Source organism: Rhinolophus sinicus, chromosome 1 (genome assembly GCF_057876585.1).
Source record: "Rhinolophus sinicus isolate RSI-liver-muscle chromosome 1, RSI-T2T, whole genome shotgun sequence".
In the NCBI taxonomy this organism is placed as follows: Eukaryota; Metazoa; Chordata; class Mammalia; order Chiroptera; family Rhinolophidae; genus Rhinolophus; species Rhinolophus sinicus.
The window spans coordinates 25,662,658-25,682,834 of NC_142501.1; the positions used below are offsets into that span (position 1 = coordinate 25,662,658).

A 20,177-nucleotide genomic window follows, 5' to 3' on the forward strand; every position below is an offset into this window, starting at 1 on the left:
ACTGGCCTTGAACATGTCCCCAAATAGCTTTTTCCCATGCTCACTCACATCAGTAGCTCCACTGCCTCTGATCCTTTTACACGAATTTATTTCTATACAAGGTTCTAAAAACACCCCTTGGTTTGTACATAAGTTTTTTCTTCATTTTAAATTGCTTTATAACAACTGGTTTCCTGATTTTTTTTTTTTTTTCATTTTCTCTTTTCTCTGAAATCGGCCATGATTTGGGGGGGGACAAAAAAAAAAAAAGACAAAAGGAAATAAAAATGTCATTGGCCAGAAGACAGCGTGGGGGAAAAAAAAGGACAAAAATAAAACATCAAATATGAAAATTCTCAGAGATAATGCATTTATAAACGCAGAAATGGTTACAACAAAGATGGTCGTGATGAGTGGGTATATATATATTTATATATATATATATATATATATTTATATATAAATCCGTGTCCGGCAACTGACCGTGGCACCTAGAGAGCTAAGTCCAGTCCTTGTGTTTGCCCTGAACTCTTCCTTCTCTGCAACACCCCTTGCTTTGGGATTTTATAAAGAAAACAAAGCTCCCACAGCTCCTTAGATTTGGGGATGGGGAGACAGAAAAAGTACAGGGCCTTGGTTGGCAGAGAAGAGGAGGCTCCAAGGAAAACCATAACCCACACTTCTAAGCAACCCTCGACCATTTTGGGGATCATTGGCCCCTTGGGGACCACATCTCAGCCCATGCCCCTTTACAAATAAAGGGGGTCTAACCCCCACCCACATCTCCTTCCTCCAGCATTATGTAAGAACTGAAGTGAGACCACGAGGGAAAGAAAATAGCTCCCAGGGATCGGGGCAATGGAGAAACATGTTCTTTCACAGGCAAGATTAGAACAGGAGGCTGGTTGCATTTAGGGCTCCCTTCTCTCTGGTGTCTGGGAGGGCTACCCTCTAGTCTTCTATCAGCCTGAACTTTGAGGATTATGAGGGTAAGGAGAGAGTTAAGTGCCCACACTGGAAAAGTTTCTATGAGGTCATAGCAAATCCCTCCCTTGAGCACCAACCCCCAATTTGTAAGCTATGCTTGGGAGGGGAGGCTGCTGGATTGTACTACCAGCTCAGTTTTCCTCTGCCAATCAGGAGGGCTGATGTTCCTTTTGAAGAGGAGTTGAAAATAAGGATGGCATCCTGTGAAGGCAGGCCATGCCTGAGGCCCAAGGAGATGGAGCCAAGGCCTGTCAAGGAAGAAGAGGACTTTTCCCACCAAGAGGAGTTGGAGAAAGACAGGACCAGAACTTCTTTCCCCTCTTCCCAGTGGGTGGCAGCACAGGTTTCTACGAGCTGGCCAGGTGCTCCACCTGGATGGTGCTGGTGGTGACAGTGAGGCAGATGTCCTTATGATGCTCCGCCGTCTTATACGGGGTCAGGTCAAAGGAACACTGGGGTGGAGGGTTGGGGTTACTGTCCCCACCACCCCCACCCTGGGGGGCTGCCCCAGGGGACTGGAAGTGTGGTGGCTGTGGCTGCTGCTGCTGCTGCTGCGATGCCTGGGAAGCCTGGGCTTGGGCCTGGGCCTGGGCTTGGGCTTGGGCTTGGGCTTGAGCTTGGGCTTGAGCTTGGGCCTGAGCCTGGGCCTGAGCCTGAGCTTGAGCTTGGGCCTGGGCCGCCGCTGCTGCTGCTGCCGCTGCCTGTACTTGTTGCTGGAGATCAGGAGGGTTGTGTTTGCGCATATGTTTCATAAGGTACGTTTCCTGAGGGAGATGATAAGGAGTTGAGGAAGGAAAGAGAGGGAAAGAGATTATCTGTAACTAGCACCCTGGGCTCTAACTTTGCTTTAAATAGAGCAATATTTATACAGAGATATTCTAGAGCCATGGGCAAGTTTTCTCCATGAGCCACTTTTGGGACTCACTGTTGGATAGAAAGGAGTTGGGGACCTTTAGAGTCACCATGGGCATTCTATTGGCACAGAGAAAGTTGTCATTTTCTCAAAGATCTTTGAATGGAACAACTTTACAGCCTTTTTCTGGAGTCTAATGGAAAATGTCTAACTGAAATCTTTCTCCTCCCAAACTTGCAAGTTGCTTTATTTTGCCTCATCTTCAAAATGACGAATCATTGCATAGCAATCTCCATAGGCTTAAGGGATCATGCATCACCTAAATTCCTCAGCTATGGGTCTATTTAGTTTCTCTTCTCCTTTCTGATTCTGTAAGTTGGCGCTAGGGAGGCAGCAGATTCACTGCAACAGATCTTTATCCAGAAAGATGGGGGAAGTGAATTGTTGTCCTACTGGCCTATGGGGAAGAAGGGAGGGGAGGAGAGGGAAGGCACTGAGCACTCACCGACGTATATGCCCGACTACAGATAGTGCAGGTGTACACCTTGGCATGCTTCACCGTGTGCGTCGATAGGTGCACCTCTAGTGAGGCTGCGTCTGTATACGCCCGATGACAGTTGTGGCACTTGAAGGGTTTATCTTTGTTGTGCTGCCGTCTGTGGGACTGAGAAAATTGGGAGAAATCAAGATGAGTGCATTGGACTCTTCCCTCCTGCCTCCTTGACCTTAATGGAAAGCCCTGAAAAGAGTGTCAGGCCTCCTAGGTTCTTTCCATCTGAAGGAAGTAGAAACTGCTTCAAATGAAATTTCAGGAGCCACAGGCTAAGGGAAGAAGCATACCTCATGCAGCACACATACCAGGATCCTGAAAGTTAGAACGATGGCTATGCCTGGTCCCACTAGTCCACTAGTTTTCCAAGTGAGGCATGGGGATCGCTAGGGAATACTAAGACCTTCTCAGGGGGCCCACAGGGTCAAAACTACTTTCATAATAAGACAATCTTTGCCTTTTCACTTTTTCATGATTGTACAGAGATTACATGATGTATAATATTGCAAAAGACTGAACGCAACAGACACCAGAATCTAGCCATCTTCTGGGAAGCCATACACTAAAGAAACGTGCAAAAATGTAAAACAATGCCACCCTTCTCACTAAATTTTTTTTTGGGGGGTGTGTGTCTGAAAATAAACACGCAATGGGTTTATTTTTAAACAAATTACTAAATATTTTTCCCAGTTTTTTAGTTTCATAATATCTACACAGATACCGTGTTTCCCCGAAAGTAAGACCTAGCCGGACAATCAGCTCTAATGCGTCTTTTGGAGCACAAATTAATATAAGACCCAGTATTATATTATATTATATTATATTATATTATATTATATTATATTATATTATATTATACCCGGTCTTAAAGTAAAATAAGACCGGGTCTTATATTAATTTTGGCTCCAAGACTCATTAGAGCTGATTGTCCGGCGAGGTCTTATTTTCGGGGAAACACGGTAGATGTTACCCATATCAACAAAAGCTCTTCGGGTTCCTCAATAATTATTAAGTGTGTGAGGGGCCCTGAAAAAGTCCGAGAATTACTGTACTCGTCAAATGGCACTTTGACCCCACATCTTAGAATTAACACCTGATGTGGACCGAGGACCATTTATTTACCTGCAGATTGGAGAGCTGTGTGAAGGCTTTCTCACAGCCGGGGTGTGCACATTTGTATGGTCTATCACCGGTGTGGATTCTGTACGGGATGAGAAAACAAGAAAGGGAAAGGATGTCAGTATGGACACCTGGGGATTGGCTCAACAAGCCTCCTCAAGGCCACTCGTGCCCTCCCACGGGAGTAGGAGTATGAGGTGGATGTCCAGGCTTCAGCTCCTCTGACACAGATCCAGCTGTAATGCCTGATTTCTGCGCAATGCCTGCATCACTCAGCTCAAGCTGGGCTCCTTGCTGCCGGGGGAAAAAGGACTGATGGCTCAGCAGCCACGGGACAAGCAGACTATCATTTGGTATACAAGTCAGCTCCTACCGTAACTGTCCCTGATGAACACTCAGAAACATAAGGCAAACACAATGGTAAAGAGAAAAAAAAACATATAACACTTCTTCCTTGGCCCCCACCATAGGGCCAGAAACTATCCCCTCAGCCTTGAAAAACACTCCCAGAGAAAGTTCTAGTGTCAAAGAAAAGCAGTTATGCTAATTGTGGAAAGTAGCAGTGACATGAATACTTATGGAAACTCCTTGGGGCTTTTTCCAGTGCAGCCCCCTAATGGCAGGAAATGCCTAGGTTAGTACCAATTTAACCTCTTTCCCAAACACTACAGGGCCCTCCACTGAGATAGCCAAGCACTGGAGGGCGCGCGGACACCTGCGCCTCATCAGGGACTTGAGAATCATCTTTGTGACAGGGTGCTTTTCTGGACCTCTAGTATAAAACCTTGAAAACATCACAGGACACGTCTCCTCGTGAGGAAAGCCCGACTCCTCCTCTTCACAAAGCACAATGTCTGACCACGTTAAGGGGGTCACCACATCCAGAAGCAGCAGGGTGAGGAGGCCCATGGCCAGTAAGTCTAGACTCCAGTTCAACTTGAGATACCACGGAAGGACATCAATTCTTCTAGTTAGTAGATTCACTTCCTCCTAGCCACTCCAGATTCACGGCACAAACAGTGGGAATCCTTACGAAGTATGAGCTTTTTCAATTTGTTTGCAGTTCTCTGCAAAGATTCAGGATGTCTGGTTTTGTTCTCCACTCCTGGCATCCTTTGGAGTCTTGCTTGTTGCTGTAGGTGTCACCAGGCTGATACCCAGCTGAAGTCTGATTATATCTCCATTCATAAGTGGTGTGCCCTAAGGGCTAAAGGTATCTTCTTCTTCCATCACATGCCCCGGCTTTGGCATCAAGGAGAAAATCTTGCAAGACGTGTGTGTGGGTGTTTTCAGGGAGGAAAATGAGGGGAAAAGAAGTTGTCTCTGTTCCAGGTTAAGTCTCTTCCTCCCATGCATACAGGAACATGAGTCATTGCATCTCCCCAATGTAGCTTTTGCCCCAGAAAGACTCTTAAGTATCCACTTGTTTCTCCAGTGTTGTCCTTTGTTCTTTCTTCCAGATGCCAGTCGTGTTCCTCCAGCCAGGTCTCTCCTCCAGTCAGGTCTCTCCCCCGCCCCCCGCATGCGGGTTGTTGTGTGTGTCCGGGGCGGGGGTGGGGAGGGCATGCCAGCGGGGCGGGGGCAGTAGCCCGCCACTCTCCCTTACCGTGTGTGCTGCTGGAGGTGGGAGAGCTGGCGGAAGGCCTTCTGGCAGTAGGAACAGTTGTAGGGCTTGGCCCCCGAATGGATACGGAGGTGCTGGGCCAGGTAGGAGGTGTTGGCGAAGGTCTTGGAGCAGTGCGGGCACTTGTGGGGCTTGATGGTCTCCGTATGCATCTTGGAGTGGATCCTGCCGGAGAGGAGAGGAGGGAAGGGGGGAGGAGGAAGCAGTTCGACACCACGGGCTCAGCTCTCTGCTGGGTGAAATGATGTTGCTTGACGGATGAGAGCACCCCCTCCTCCCTCCTCCCAAACATACTCCGGCCTGGATTGGCTAATAAAGAGGACACCCAGATCTAGGTTGTTGCTGATCTGAAGTCGGTGGCTAGAATGGCAGTGAGATGATGAACAGCTGCAACCCCTGGCTCCTGGTAACTTTAAAAATTTCAGTCTCGTCAACCCTCCGCTTCGTTCTAAGGTTACACACTCACCACAGATACCCTGCTTCCAAACAGTAATTTGAACAAAGACCAATACCGCCTGTTCCCCATGGACCTGAAGTTGAATGCACACCTTGGCTCTGAACTGAAGCATATAGTAAAAGCAGGGCCTGCTCTGCAGAAGATTTCCAAACACAGACACAGAGAGAAACCACAAACATCATCCCAGACTTTGGGATTGGAGACCACAATTGTCCAGGCCCCCCCAAAGTGCTAGGACATAGAATTTATTTTTCATTGACAGTAATGAGAGAGAATTGAGGCTCCCAAAGGGCAAAGTCGAAAAAGAAAACATGTGGCAAGAAGAGTAGGCACAGGCAACGTAGCCTTGGGGTGAGGGGTTCGTGGCCAGGTAGCAGGAGAAAACCAAGAGCAGCCTTACCGGGTGTGCTGCTGGAGATGAGAGAGCTGGCGAAAGGATTTCTCACAGAAGTTACAACTGTAGGGCTTGGCCCCTGAGTGGATACGGATGTGCTGGGCCAGGTAGGAGCTGTTGGCGAAGGTCTTGGAACAATGTGGGCACTTGTGGGGCTTGGTCTCGGTGTGTGACTTGGAGTGGATCTGCATCTCCGACTTTGAGTAGAATGTCAGTGAGCACATCCGGCACCTGGGCCAAGCGAGGGCAGCGGTTAGAACCCTTCCCACCAAGAGGGCACTGTTGAACCCTCCCCTCCACTGCCAAAGAAGCCAACCTCTATGCTCTCCTGTTCCAACTACACTGTAAGGCCTGTGAGAGAAGGAGCTCTATTTTATTTCTCTTTATAGCGGAAGCTTCTAACACAGCCCAGCACAATATACTCAATACACGTTTGCTGAATAATTGAACTCCCTGTGCACAAAAACGAAGACTTCAACCAGGTAAGACAGGAAAATATTATGGGCTCTGGGCCGATGTGAATTTCACTGGGCCAGGATTATCAGCTACCTTGTTTTCCTTCTGCCTATAACTTAATTTCAAACTTCTAAAGAGCTCCTTTTCCCAATTTCCTATGTGCATCCCTCAGGTATTCCTCACGCTCCTGAGACGATAATGAGGACAAACTGACTAGATTACCCAGGACTTCTCTCCTGTCTCCTCAATTTGCCTTCTCTCAGATTTTCTCTTACTTCATTTTTGCCAGGGATTCCTAGAGGAATGGGGGTGGGGAAGTATCAGAATGACAGTATTTGGAAGGGCTTTTCCAAACCATGTATGTCTGGCCTCCCCCAACCCCAGCTCCTTGGCAATCAAAGGAGAACTACTTTTGCAATGCCAAGGTAACTGCTGGGAGTGGGTTGTATTCCTCAGATATTGGGAGAAAAAGATTTGCAAAACACTGAGCTTCCATGCTAACTAAACCTTTCCTCTTTCCTCACACATGGAGCCAATGTCAGCACTTTGGGGGACATCAGTGCCATCTGAATACTTTCACTCATCAACTGAGTTGGTAATTCTTCTTCCTGCTCTGACACTATCAAATAAGGAGGCCTCTGAGCAGGACAAGCCATAACTATTCAGACTTTCCTGGGTAAAAGCTATCCATACATATGTGAAGTAGAACCCTAGCATTCCTAAACACATCACCAGCACGCAACGTGGGCTGGTACAAAGGGCAATAGCCTGGAAGCCAAGTAACTGGGGCAAATCCCTATTCTTTGGATCCTCCCAACTTATCTTTGTAAGAGGGGCTTGTTACAAGGGATAATTTCTGCTTTTTTATGATCCCAGAAAAATGTTTAGAAAATAACGGAGATCAAGAACTCTGAGTTCCTCAGAGAAAGATACATCATTGTTAGCTGGGGGTGTGGTCCCTATATTAATGCTTCTATTAAAATTTCAATCATTAAGGCCAATTTCTATTTCTCTAGTTACCTGACAACTGAAGGAAACCCAATGATCAGTTTACCAATCCCTGACTATTGTCTTGGACGCCCAACCATCGTATGGGAGGTGGAGAGGTTCTATTGATAGGTAGTACAGTCCGAAGGACACAGCCACTGGAAGACAGCCAGTGGAAGTCTAGACACCTGGGCTCTATTCAGGGTTCAGTCACAGGCTTGCTGATCAATCTAGACCTCAATTTTCTGGTCTGTAAAATGGAGAGATAAATATCTGGCCCTAGAAAGGCCAGCAAACACCCAGGACAGTCAAGGTAAGCCACGTGCTCTCTAATAATAAAATTGTATTAATGTAAATTAACAGCACCAGTGCTGATGGATGAGCTCACACTACTATGTTTCACTAAGACCGAGGTTAGAAACTCAACCTAGTGTCACTTGGACAGGAACTGGACTAAAGTTACAAAATAATTTCTCTTCTAAAATTTCTCAGATAGATGGAACAACACATTCACTTTAACTCAAACAGAATTTCATTTAGTTTGTGAGTGTTGAAAAGACAACTGTACCCTTAATATGAAATTAATTATGAAGAAACAATAACCCTCTTCATTAATGTTTTCAACTAGTGAAGACTGTGCAAAAATTATATTCATCAATAGTGGACAGGCAACAAAACAAGCCGGTCTCAAAAAGTACCTGGCATAATGATTATGATAATATAATGATAATGATAATAATAATAGTTGCCATTTGTTGTTGTGCCTGATACTGCCTGCCAAGCACCAGCGTTGGGCTCTTTAAACACCCAGTTTTCACCCCTCACAACAATCTGCCAAATATCATCCCTGTTTTACAGAAAGGAATACAAAGGCTCAGAAAGGTTAAGTAACTGGCCAAAGGGCAGTTATTTACTACAAAGCCATCATTCTAGCCTAATTTAAGATTCTTCACACTAGAGATATTGAAAGAGAGGCTTGACAATCATCTGCCAGGAATGTTTAGAAGACTAAAACTATAGAGAAGGGACTGCTTTAGGAGACCATTAAAGTATTTCCACCTCTGAAATCCTACGAAGGCAAATAAAAGAGTCCAAGTCTTTTAATACAAGGTACTGAGTGGTCAGAAAGAAATCTGATTTAGGAGAGGTGTGGCAGAGGGCAATTAGCACGGAATAGAAAAGCCAGCACTGCATACACAGCACCCCTGGGTACACAACTCCAGGGGGTACCATTCACATCCAACACAAGAATGGTGCCTCTTTGGAGGCATGCAATGCAATGGTCTTGCTTACAATAACTACTTTGAATTATTATCCCCGTTTTTCCTAACATGCTCAAAAATAATTTCAAATACTACTCTGATTTTTCCCTCAAAACATTTCCACAAGATAGATGAGGGTCACGATTGATCTTCCCATTTTACAGATGGGAACAAAGAGCTAGAAATAAGTTGACTTGCCCAGGGTAACAGAACCTAATTCCCGCAATACACAGTCAAATGCCACTGGCCACAGGAATGGATGTGGTTGCATGCATCAAAACACATGCATCAAAAGAGGGATTCTTTGTGATTAAAAAGATTCCTCAAGGGGCGGAAGGATAGCTCAGTTGGTTAGAGCACGGTGCTCGTAACAACAAGGTTGCTGGTTCGATCCCCACATGGGCCACTGTGAGCTGCACCCTCCGCAACTAGATTGAAACAACTACTTGACTTGGAGCTGATGGGTCCTGGAAAAACACACTTAAATAAAAGGGAAAAAAAAAAAGAAGATTCCTATGGAACTCCAGAGTTCTGAGTTTCTGAAGAAATTCCAGTCACCTAGAATATAATTAATCGCCCTTAAATTTCAGAGTTCTCTTTAGTCACCTGGGCATGGGGCCTGCCAAGAATTCCGAAAACACTGAAGGTGTGGAAAATCCCATCAGGGCTTCCTTCCAATTGTATATTCACATTTCTTCCTATATACAGTTTGGGAAATCCAGAGATAGCTTTAATGTGGGTCCAAAAACCAAACTAACCAAACACCCTTGGCAGAATCAGAGGACTGATCCACGAGAAGGGCTCCGCAGGGTGTCAGAACACTTCCACTACTCCTACCACAGCAAATTTTGATAGGTGTCTCTCTACGTCACAATGACCTCACTTTAACCAAATACATAAAAATCCAGGTTTCTATAAAATATATTTAAGAGGGATTTTCATTTTATGAAACGACATATAAAAGAATGCCTTTAAATGAATCAAACTTGTCAGGTACCTTTATAATATGATATGATGTAAACACTTTCCAGGAACACTTTTATTGTATAAAGTGGGGTACACCTGTAATAATAAAGCTGCAATGAACTTTTGGATTATAAACTGGAATTCTGAAGTGCCCAATACTTTCTACATAGCAACACTCCCCTCCTTTTCACTTACAAAGAGGGATTTAAATGCTCTGTAGTCGTAGCTACTCTCCACAGTAGACGTGCACAACACAAGTAATAAATGCTAAATGATGACTATTTCGTATCTCTTTTGAAGCTCCCAACATTTCACATCTTATCTGATATATACTCCCAACAAATGGGAGACAGAAACAGAATTCTCCCCATTTTACAGATGAGGAAACTGAGGCCCAGAGAGGGGGAAAGGACTTGCCCAGGGTCACACAGCAAGTTCGTGGTGGAGCCGGGAACTGAATCCATGAGCCCAAGGCTCTGTCCATTTCCTGTGCCGCAGTTCCCTTCGCTCCTAAAATGGGAACAACATTGCCCATCTCGGTACACTAAGGACAGACCCAGTCTCCCAGCCATGCACACCTGCCCCTGTCTGCATCAAAGCTGTGACAGTGGTTATCCCACTCTGTACACTGGGTCCAAACTCCCCAAACCCACTAGGGCCCTTGATAGTTCTCAAGGGGATTAAAAGATTTCCAACTTTCAAAGGGCAGGCAAGTTTACTTATGTAATTATTTTTGTAGAGCACCACATGCAAATATAATGCTTTTTGACAATGGACACTTAAAGGCAGTGAAGAACCAAAATGATTTCCGTGAATTAGAAAGTGAGCAAACAGTCATTTTATAAGCATGTATTCTAGGGCGGGGGAAGGGAGGCATCCTATTCCTCCCACCTTTTTATGTAGACCTCTCCCATCATCCCAACCATGCAGGGTCAGGCAGACTCAATGCTCAAATATGGTCCAAGAACCGGTGGATAGTACACTGGTGGGGGGCTTACCAGAAAGGTTTCTTGGAAAAACAGGAATGGAAAATGTAGAAAGCAAAAAGGAGCTAGAGACAGAGTCTCAAACCCATTCTAAAGCCTCATTACAAGAAAGAAACTCTGTTACGCTACTCAAAAATAAGTCAGTGCTGAGGACCCCAAAAAGGAAGGGGTGAAATGGGTCTGTATCCTGGGGGAAGAGGCACCAGAGAAGTACCAGAAGCTCTACCCTCCTGCCCCACGACAGAACAGCTGACATGCACATGGATCTGAGGTGGAAAGCTGGCGGAGCAGACAGCCTGACTCGGGGCAGGACACAGACACGGTAGGGAAGCTGAGACAGGGATCCTCACCCCATCCTGCCCCAGCTCTGACTCATACCTATAGGTCTTTCCATCTTTCTGATGGTCATCATCATCCTCAGGGGACAGGACATAAGGGTCATTCATTTCGGGCAGCCCTGATTCCAGCATCCGTTTCTTCTTTCGCCCCCGGGGGGGCTTAGGAGGCACACTGCCACCTCCACCACCACCTCCGCCTCCTTCCTCCGTTAGGGCTGTTGATACCTTCTTGGAGAGGTCAGGGACCACCTGCAGGGCTTGTGAGCCAGGGGGAAGAGCTGAGACAATCATGGGAGCCGAAATGGGGAAGGTCTGAGCGGATGAGGCTGTGGTCACAAGGGAGCCTGAGGGGGACGTGATTACCAAACCAGGACCTAGGATTGGGAGAAAAAGGAGATGGTGTCATGTTGTCCAGTCCTGATCCGAATCCTATTTAATTTACCCCAGATCATTGTCTAATTAACCCCTCACCACCGCCCCCAGCCCACAGTACATAGGAAATCCCAAACCCTGTAGAAAAATAATGGTCTCCTAACCCCTGTCCCCACCCCACCCCCGGTAACAGTGAGATTTACCCCTTGATTGACTCCCTTCTCTTCTCCACCTCTGAGAACAGGAGACTCCTTGATTCAGAGAAGGAAAGAATGTCACCTCCTCAAAGGCAGGGACCGCATCTTCTACTTCTTTGTATCCCCCACAATGCCTAGTGCATTGCTAGGCATACAGTAGGCACTTAATAAAAATCCGATTGAGTAATCAAACACATTTCCCACTCCCCATGTCCCTGAAGCCCTCCAGCCTGGGGTCCTGATCACGGGAGATCAACACCTCAGATTGGAGAAGAGCAGAGTTGCTCACCAGCAGTCATCAGTCCTGTAGACGGCACAGGGACCACTGTGATATTCTGGGTAACGGACGCCTGGCTATGCGGGGTCAGCTGGTCTGACTTGGACTCTGTGTCCATACTGATGCCCGAGGGCAGGGACACTGAGGCAGGCACTGTCAGCAGGGTGGGGTAGTGGGGCGGAGCCAGCCCACAGCCCTTCTCTGGCAGCAGCTGGTCCTTCATCTTGTTGATGAACATCGTGTTCTCAATCTAAAGGAAACAGGAGAGGCAGACAACACACTGATGGTGGCTAGATGGGAGGCGGTGAGGGGACGGGCGAAAACGGGAGGGGGACTAACAAGTACAAACTGCCCGTTATATAAAGAGTCACGAAGATGTAGAGTACAGCATGGGGAATATAGTCAATAATACCATAAGAACTATATACGATGCCAGGTGGGCATGAGACACCATGATGTTCATTTTATAACGTATATAAGTGGCTAATCTCTATGATGTACACCTGAAACTAGTATAATATTCTTTGCCAACAATAAATAAATAAATAAATAAATAAATACAAAAAATAAATGTAAAGGAAGGGGGAGGGGAGTGGCTTCTTCAGGGAGAGTCTGGTTTTGTCTGCTCCCTAAGCACTTTGCATTGTCTGTCATCCTCCTTGGAGATCACGAAAGAGCAGTTAATATCTTTGTGCTTTCAAAGAGAAGCCAAGACAGAAACACTATATAATTCTCAGTGATGGGGACCCAGGGAGAAAGCGCATGGTTTATCTTGCTTCAGTCTCCACAGTAATAGAACTTACTGAGTTGAAAAAAGCACACAATGGAGGAGCAAAAAAAAACAAACCCCACCTACCTGTCCTGAGACTGTGGGGATAGAAGGCCAGAAGTACGGGTTAGAATTGAAGTGAGATTCTTCCATTCTACCTGAAGAAAGAAAGAGAGACCACATTACACTCAGGAATAAATTGGAAGAAACTTAGCAATGCAGAAGAAGAGTTAAGGAGATCCTGGTCTCTTCTTTGGCTCCTAAGCACATGGCTGGGAACTAGCTTGTAGTGAAGACCTTAGGATCTAGCATATTAGTCCCATTGGTCAGACCCACTCAGAGGCCATCCTAGCTAAGATGCTGGTGAAAGAACTCACACTCGTACACATCTCATTTACCCACAGAATGTTTCCCATATCCCAAAGAACAGAATGAGTATTACTTTCCTTTGTGGACAGACGAGAAATTGAAGTTATGAGAGAGGAAGGGCTATCCCACAAAGCAAAGTCTCACAAAGCAAACTACTAATTGACTTCAAACAGTAGGGTACCTATCAGTGTTCCTCTTTTCCTTTATCCCTCAAATCCACCTTCCTTGAAATAAAAAATTTCAAGAGATCCAATGGAGACATCTATCATTCTATGTAGCTCGAACAGGTTCTAAGCCAGAACACAAACTGCCTAGGAAAATTAAAGAATGAAATTGGCAGGAATCGAAATAAAGATATTTTTTGAGTACCAGATGATATCTGGGGCCACGCCCTACTGATCCCACCAAGGTCTAAGAACATCCATGGTACTGCGCTGGGCACCACACACTCTGGGCTGAGCAGTGAGAACCTAGAGATTACTAGTTTAAAAAAGGGCTGTAGCCCGAGCACCCCAGATTGCCACCTAAAGGGATTCAGAATAGAGACAACAGTGGGCCAGAATACATACACATTACTAGACTCCTCCTAGTTCTCAAACACTAGGCTTCTAAGAGTTCAAGTTCTGCTCTGTAGATGATAATTAAGCTTAAAACTTTGAGAGTGAAGAATAAGCAAGAAAAGTAATCCCTCAATCACACTGCAAGTCACAGATGGGTACAGAATCCAGGCATCCCACCCACTCACACTCATTTTCACACTCTGATCACTTCTCCTAAAAATGCTTAACTGGCAGTATGTTGGTCAAAAGTAGCTTCCCAAAATGCTGGACCAGGTAAGATCCAGCCCAGCAGAAAGCAGGTGAAGAGGGAGTATGAGACTGGTGGAATGGGGAAATGAAGAACAGCAGGAAATAAACATCATCACCATGCTGCTACTCTCAGCCAAGAGCAACCAATTCGCGGGGGGTGGCGGGTATAGGAAGAAGGACCTGTGACTTACAACCACAGGTCCCACTGACAATATGCTGGTGGCAGATACCAGGGATACTAAAAGCTGGAGGGTAGACTGGGCACAGAAACTAGGTTCCAAGTAGTGACTAAGAAAACTAGGAAAGATCTTCAACAAAGGACAGCAGAAAGGACATCCCTCTAAACATAACCCTGTTTCTTATCATCCTTCTCCAAAACTCTCACCACATTTTTTGCTCTATTAAACAGCACCTTCAATTTTCATAGATCCTATAAGGGAAACAGAACTGAATTTCAGCCTACTTTTTCCTAACAAGTAGCAAAGGAAAGGGGAATAATGCACCAAATCTTACTACAACTGCTTCACACAAATAAGGCTCAATATTAAATGACAGAGGATTGACCACAGGCAAATCCTGCCCCAAGTTATAAAATACCAGACAGTCCCCGAAATAAGTGCTAACCTTTTCCTTCCACCATCAGCTTTATAAAGGGGCCTCAGGTCCTCCTCAGGCCAAGAGAAATCAAGAAATAATCAGATCACAGTTTAAGAGGATCCAATCTTGCCAAGCTTTCCAGGAAGCACGGATCTTCCCCACAGTCTCTAACATAGGACTCATCACCCAGTAAGCAACTCCATATTTAATGAACTGAACAACAGTGGACTCCACACATACAGATTTTGAAAATATTGCTAGGGGCTCAAACCTTATCCCATGACCTCAGTTTGTCTAATCTTTTAGCCAAGAGAAATGAAACAGGTAAGAGTGGTGATGTATGGTAGAAATGAAGTAAAGAATTAGGCTGGAGAGTAAAAGCAAGGAGTGTTTAATATATAATTTCCCCTAAAGAGTCAAGGAAGTAAACACATTACGGATGTGAAAATTTAGGAGGAACTGAGAGCCTGAAAATAAGAATGTCCTCAGATAGGATTCCTGTGACGAGGCCCCTCCCTCCCAAAAAAGATTGTATCTATTCATATTGTCCTACAAGTGGTTCAGGTGAAGCAGTTTCTGAGGAAAATATGGCCTATAGGTTCCTATAAAGAAAGCCTACAAAACAATGGGTGGACAATATCACCATTAACATTTATTAAGTGCTTACTGTGTTCGATATACTGTTCTAAGCACTTTACAACTATCACATCGTTTAATCTCCACCATGATTCTATGAAGTAGGGTACTGTAATCTCCATTTTTCAAAGAGGAAATCGGAGGCAAACAGTAAACAGCAGAGCAAGTTAGGGAAGGGGTTCTATAAGAGACCAAGACCATACAACTGAAGTATGTACTTCCTGATGTTGTGGCTTAATTCATGGATTAAAATTTAGAGTATTTCCAGGAGTAGACTATACATTTTTCAGACAGTTCTCAATACTGTTTGCAGAAATGAAGTTCTGATGACAGCAAAATGCAGTTAAAGATTATATTCTCTGTCCACATCCTGTGGAACCTTTCTTGGCCACCAAGATAACTGATTTTGGAATGATGGAATCGGAGTAAAAAGGCCAGAGTGTCCAGAGTGGGTAAACTCAATGAAAGGCCACTTCCATGGATTCCCAGTCTATCACTCTGCTTTGGTTCTTAAGAGAATAAAACTGAAGATCAGAACCACAGCTGATCCTAAGACGAAATGATAAATGTACTTTGTGGGCTTCTGACAAATATGTCAGTCCAAATGGGGGTACGTGGAGAGAGACTACTGCTTGGACAACTAGAAGCGATGTTTGCTTGCAAAATGATACCTGAGAAATGCTATACTACAGTTCTGATGAGGCCAACTTAAATCTCTGTATCCCTGAAATGAAATCAAACTGAGAGCTAAGAAGGCAGGCTCTTGCCAGAAGACATACAAATGGTGTCCCTGGAGTTGTGTAACAGGGTGCCCCCGGGACCAGGTCACTCAAATATTTGTTTACTGTCCATTTTACCATTTATCCTCTTAACTATCCTTCGTGGAGGAACTCTCACCAAACCATCCTGACATCCAAGCAGACATGTACCAACATTCCTAAACCCGAAGAACCCAATGATATTCCAGGGAAATTTCATCTCTACACAGAGCACCAGTTTTGATGATTATGCCAATATATTAAAAACAACAAACTGGTTTACCCTCAACTGGGAATGAAGTGGAAGGCTTCTATCATAGCCCCAAAGAACAGAAAAAGAAGAAGAAACATAATAAATGGAAAGAAGTATACTAGCAGATTGAAAATCTGGGTTCTAATTTCAACTTTACTACTGTACTGAAGCTCCACTGTTTTGTTAATAAAAAGAGAGATTTACTATAATTAAGTTGGACAGTACTTTTCTTTCAAGAAGTTCAAGGAACTATATATATTTCTTTCCAATCTCAAAAGAAATCTTGGAAACACCAAGAAAATGAAGAAAAAAGACAATATTAAGTAACATGTATGAAACACACAGTAAAACCTGAACTCTTTCACCAGAGCTTTGTCCTGTTGCCCATCTTTCCACAGTACTACCAGCCATCCAGGAATAAAGATGGCACTGCCCCCCCAGCATGTGGTTTTGGTAGACATGGTGAAGACCACCACCGCTTTCCTGATACTGTAATTTTTTTGTTGTTTTTCAAATAAACCCTTGTTTTCTTTTCTCAGGAAAATGACATTCTCTTAACACAACCAACCTTTAGAAAAATCACAAAATACTTGCAACCAACCAAGTTCAGTAGCTAGGGAATGGACCTAAGAATGAAGACTTACGGAATCCAATTCTAGGTCCTACATCAGTGAATAAGTGAATAACTTACTACTCTACTAAGTGTCTATTTGGGTAAAGGATGGAGAATAAACCCCTTAAAGCAAATTCATAAGGCATATGGTAATGGGATGAAGGCAGCAAAGAGCAACATGTTCGAAGTGCTCCTGAAAGGAAGAGAAATACTTCCACGTGATGAGGACTATTAGTGAAAATTACATGAAGACCACATAATTACAAAGGACCTACCCAAAAGTATCAGTTCTACAGCCTCCAGCTTAGTAATCACCAACTAGAAGCACTTACAAGAAACAGAGATGCAAAGAACAATCAATTCAAATTCAACTACAGAAAGAACTTGATCCATGGATGTCAGACACTCTATTGAGCAAAACTGTCCCAAAATGCACAACTACAGAAAGGTTGCAATATTAGTTAAGGACTTGAAGTAAAGAAACAGAAAACTATTTTTTTCTCAGTAAGGAAACAAATTTTTCTCAGGTCCTGGGTTCAAGAAGGATATTCAAAAAGGGCCATCCCAATAGGATTTGGGGCCTTCTTACTATCTGTAAACTCTCCCAAGTACAAAATAACTCAGAACAGGTTTATCCCAATTCTACTGGGAAAGATCCTCACACCATGCCAAACAGAACAACAGGATCACTACCACCACACAGCTGGCAATCTGGGCCAGCACCTCTTCCCTGGGCACCACTAGACTATCACACCCTGTATGTACCCTGTGGGAAGAATACAGTAGTTCCCCTTGCCCTGCCCATTCCACTACAAATGATGGATCTGGGCAATGTGTGGCAAAAAAGAAAAAAAAAGGCTGGAGAAGAGGTGATATGCAACTAATATCTAATCATCACCTTGGCTGAAAAACCAATGGGGAATACATTTTATAAAGTAGCCTGGAACTGGGTCTTAGGAGACACCTCTAGGATTATAAGCTCTGAACTCAAAATCTTTTGGATCATACATTGGCTTTTTCAGGCTACCTAAAACTCTTATCACCATCAAGCCTCATATTTTGAATTCTTCCAGACCTACTTCTGGAGTCTACACCACACAGTTTTATCCACTTTACTTCAAACTACTTATGAACCAGAAAACTTCACCCTGCCACATCAAATTCAGATAACCCTGTGTGAGATTCTAATTGCTCAACAGATAACACTCCAAACACTCCGCTGTAGTAGTAAGGATATGAATCCCACTCTAAACTCAACTCTACTTGTTCCAAATACAGGAAAGCAATTCCATAAGCTATGCCATAAGGACTGTACTGACAACTAGGGCCCATTTGTCCCCAAAGTAGAATTTCTCATCTGGACACAATGCAACACTACTTAGTGATTTCACTTGAGCATTTCACAACTCATTCCTGATGCATATTGGTGGAAATGAAAGGTGATGGGGTACAGAGCCACCTTTTTTACACAAAAACTTCCTAGGCACCAGCAAGAAATACTAGGAAAAGGCTGATTTTTCTCCCACAGCAATTGCTATTACTTGAAGAATTCTGTCATCTTGTCCCCATAAAAACCCATTTTATTATGACCCCCTTTTCCCCCAAAACCAGAAAAGCCATTAACCCCAAATTTTCTTACCCTCTCTCTCTCTTCCTCCTGTCGTTTTATTCTTTCTCCTTTCCAGGGCTCCTGAACTTTCTGTAAACAAATTGTCTGGGTTACAGGGGCCAGTGAGGGTGCAGCCACCAGAGAACTGTGGAGGACCTCAGGAATTCTCTGACTGTCAGCAGTCAGTCGGGAAGGCAGGCAGACCCCCAACCAATAATCCAAAGGTGCAAATATATAACAACAGGAGTGTAGTGCCACCCCCTATGTGGATACAAGGGAAATAAATCCAATTCCCAGAAACTAAGATGAACTCTATCAACCAGGGTTTGGGTTCAACTCCTGGGCTCAGACACTGGTTCTTCTTCCTTCCCCAGGGCCACAGGTAACCAGAGGTCAGAGAACAGAAGAGTTGGAAGAGAAGGGTCCCTGCCCCCTGAGAATTGGCACAAAAGGCAAAGCTGAGTACTGGGGGGATGCACAAGCCCTTGTGTCAGGCACAGTGCCAGTTCAGGCCCAGCCACTTCCTCTGGTCTCCCCCCCACACTTCTGCGAGGACTTCGCCCCTGCCTACCCAAGGCCTTAGGCCAAGAAGTACCTCCGTCAGCCTGCACAGTGGTTTATCTATTGGAGACCCCGGCTGTCCCCAAAAAACCCTCGCTCCCCTGAGTCAGCCCCTGAGAGCCTTCTCCTGATGTCTCCCCCAACCCCTTCCTCAAAGACCCTTCTTTGGGACGTCCCTCCTTCTCCTCCAGGGAGCTGAACTCTGCCACCCACCAGACAGACACCCGCCCCCTAAGCCCCCCCATTCCTCCTCATCGCCCGCTCCTCAACCACTTCCGGTTCCGGGACGGACACACATACAGTCACATCGTGGACCCCCCCTTCCCCGCCCCCCCAGGGAAAAGGGGAGGGGGGAGGAGCAGAGAGCTTGGAGCGCGCCGGCTGCAGCGGCGCGAGACTCACCCGGCGGCGACGGCTGCGGCGGCGCCAGAGCGCGGGAGGGGCGGCGTTGGCTGGGAAAGGAGGGAGCCGAGTGGGGTGGGAGGACCCAGAGGGGGCGAGGGGAGGAGGAGCGCGCGGCGGAGCGCGCGAGCACGCACTTTAGGCGCGAGACAGACCTACACACTCACACTCACGGAATGCGCGCGAGACACCCGCAGGGCGGGGGCGCCAGGCAGTGGGTGGCCCCCTCCCTCCCGCCCTACCTCCCCTAACACTCACCCGGAAGTGGTGCTGCCGCTTGTGCTCCCGAGAACCCCAAGTCCTCCACGCCCCCTCCCTCCCTCCCTCCCCCCACTGCCTCCGAGTTGAGCCGCCGCGGAGAGAAGGCGGGAGCGCCGGAAACGAAAAGGGGGGGAGGGAGGGAAATAGCAATGTAGGGGGAGCGGCAGTGAGGAAGGGGGGAAATGCAAAGGTCGAGTCACTTCCGGGAGCGGTAGAGCACATCCGGCGCCGCTAGCGCTCCAGGATACTCAGGGCAGAAGTTACGCCAGGGAGGGGCGGAAGTGGCTTCTGCCCAGGGACGCTGTGGACCCCTCTGTGGATGTGACGCCACAACGGAAGTGAAGGCAGGTTCTGCTAAGGGCAGAAGCTGAACCTTTGGAACTGCGGCCCCAGGCTTCCGGAAGGGACTTTTGGGGAAGTGGGAGGGTGGCAACGTGACAGGTTCATGAATTATGTATCAAGGTACATGCGGAGGTATGGATTCTTAAAGACTGAGGTTCTGGCTCCCTTCCCGGCGGCGGGGAGCGGGCAGACTGGCGGGAGGAATAGGCTGGTGTTGGAAGTTAACCGTTCTTTTTTCTTATACTGTACTCTCAAGAATGTCTCAATGCTTTGAATATGCGGAAAGGTACAGGATGTGTCCGTAGTTTTCTGAGGTCCCTGCTTAGGCCCAAAGAGTAATCTCTCTTGGCCATCAATATCCGACCCTTCCCTGACCACTCCCCTTTATTCTTTT

At 45.8% G+C, this 20,177-nt stretch overlaps 1 protein-coding gene across 11 annotated transcripts; it reads right to left on the reverse strand.

Annotated features, from left to right (window-relative positions):
• Window positions 1-71: 71 nt before the first annotated feature.
• On the reverse strand, window positions 72-19,633 carry ZNF384 (zinc finger protein 384). Of its 11 annotated transcripts, XM_074326137.2 has the most exons (13): window positions 19,439-19,633; window positions 19,181-19,230; window positions 18,248-18,307; window positions 12,661-12,731; window positions 11,817-12,054; window positions 11,534-11,581; window positions 10,999-11,332; window positions 10,052-10,144; window positions 5,970-6,194; window positions 5,095-5,277; window positions 3,492-3,570; window positions 2,325-2,483; window positions 72-1,730 (listed from the first exon to the last, which is right to left on the reverse strand). In XM_074326137.2, the coding sequence occupies exons 4-13, from the start codon at window positions 12,724-12,726 to the stop codon at window positions 1,314-1,316; spliced, it is 1,842 nt and encodes a 613-aa protein (XP_074182238.2). In that variant the 5' UTR covers window positions 12,727-12,731; window positions 18,248-18,307; window positions 19,181-19,230; window positions 19,439-19,633; the 3' UTR covers window positions 72-1,313. The 11 variants fall into 11 exon arrangements, with proteins under 11 accessions (XP_074182238.2, XP_074182240.2, XP_074182232.2 ...); XM_074326139.2 differs by lacking the exon at window positions 19,181-19,230 and having other exon boundaries at window positions 19,439-19,617; XM_074326131.2 differs by lacking the exons at window positions 19,181-19,230; window positions 19,439-19,633 and adding an exon at window positions 18,789-18,969.
• Window positions 19,634-20,177: the final 544 nt, after the last annotated feature.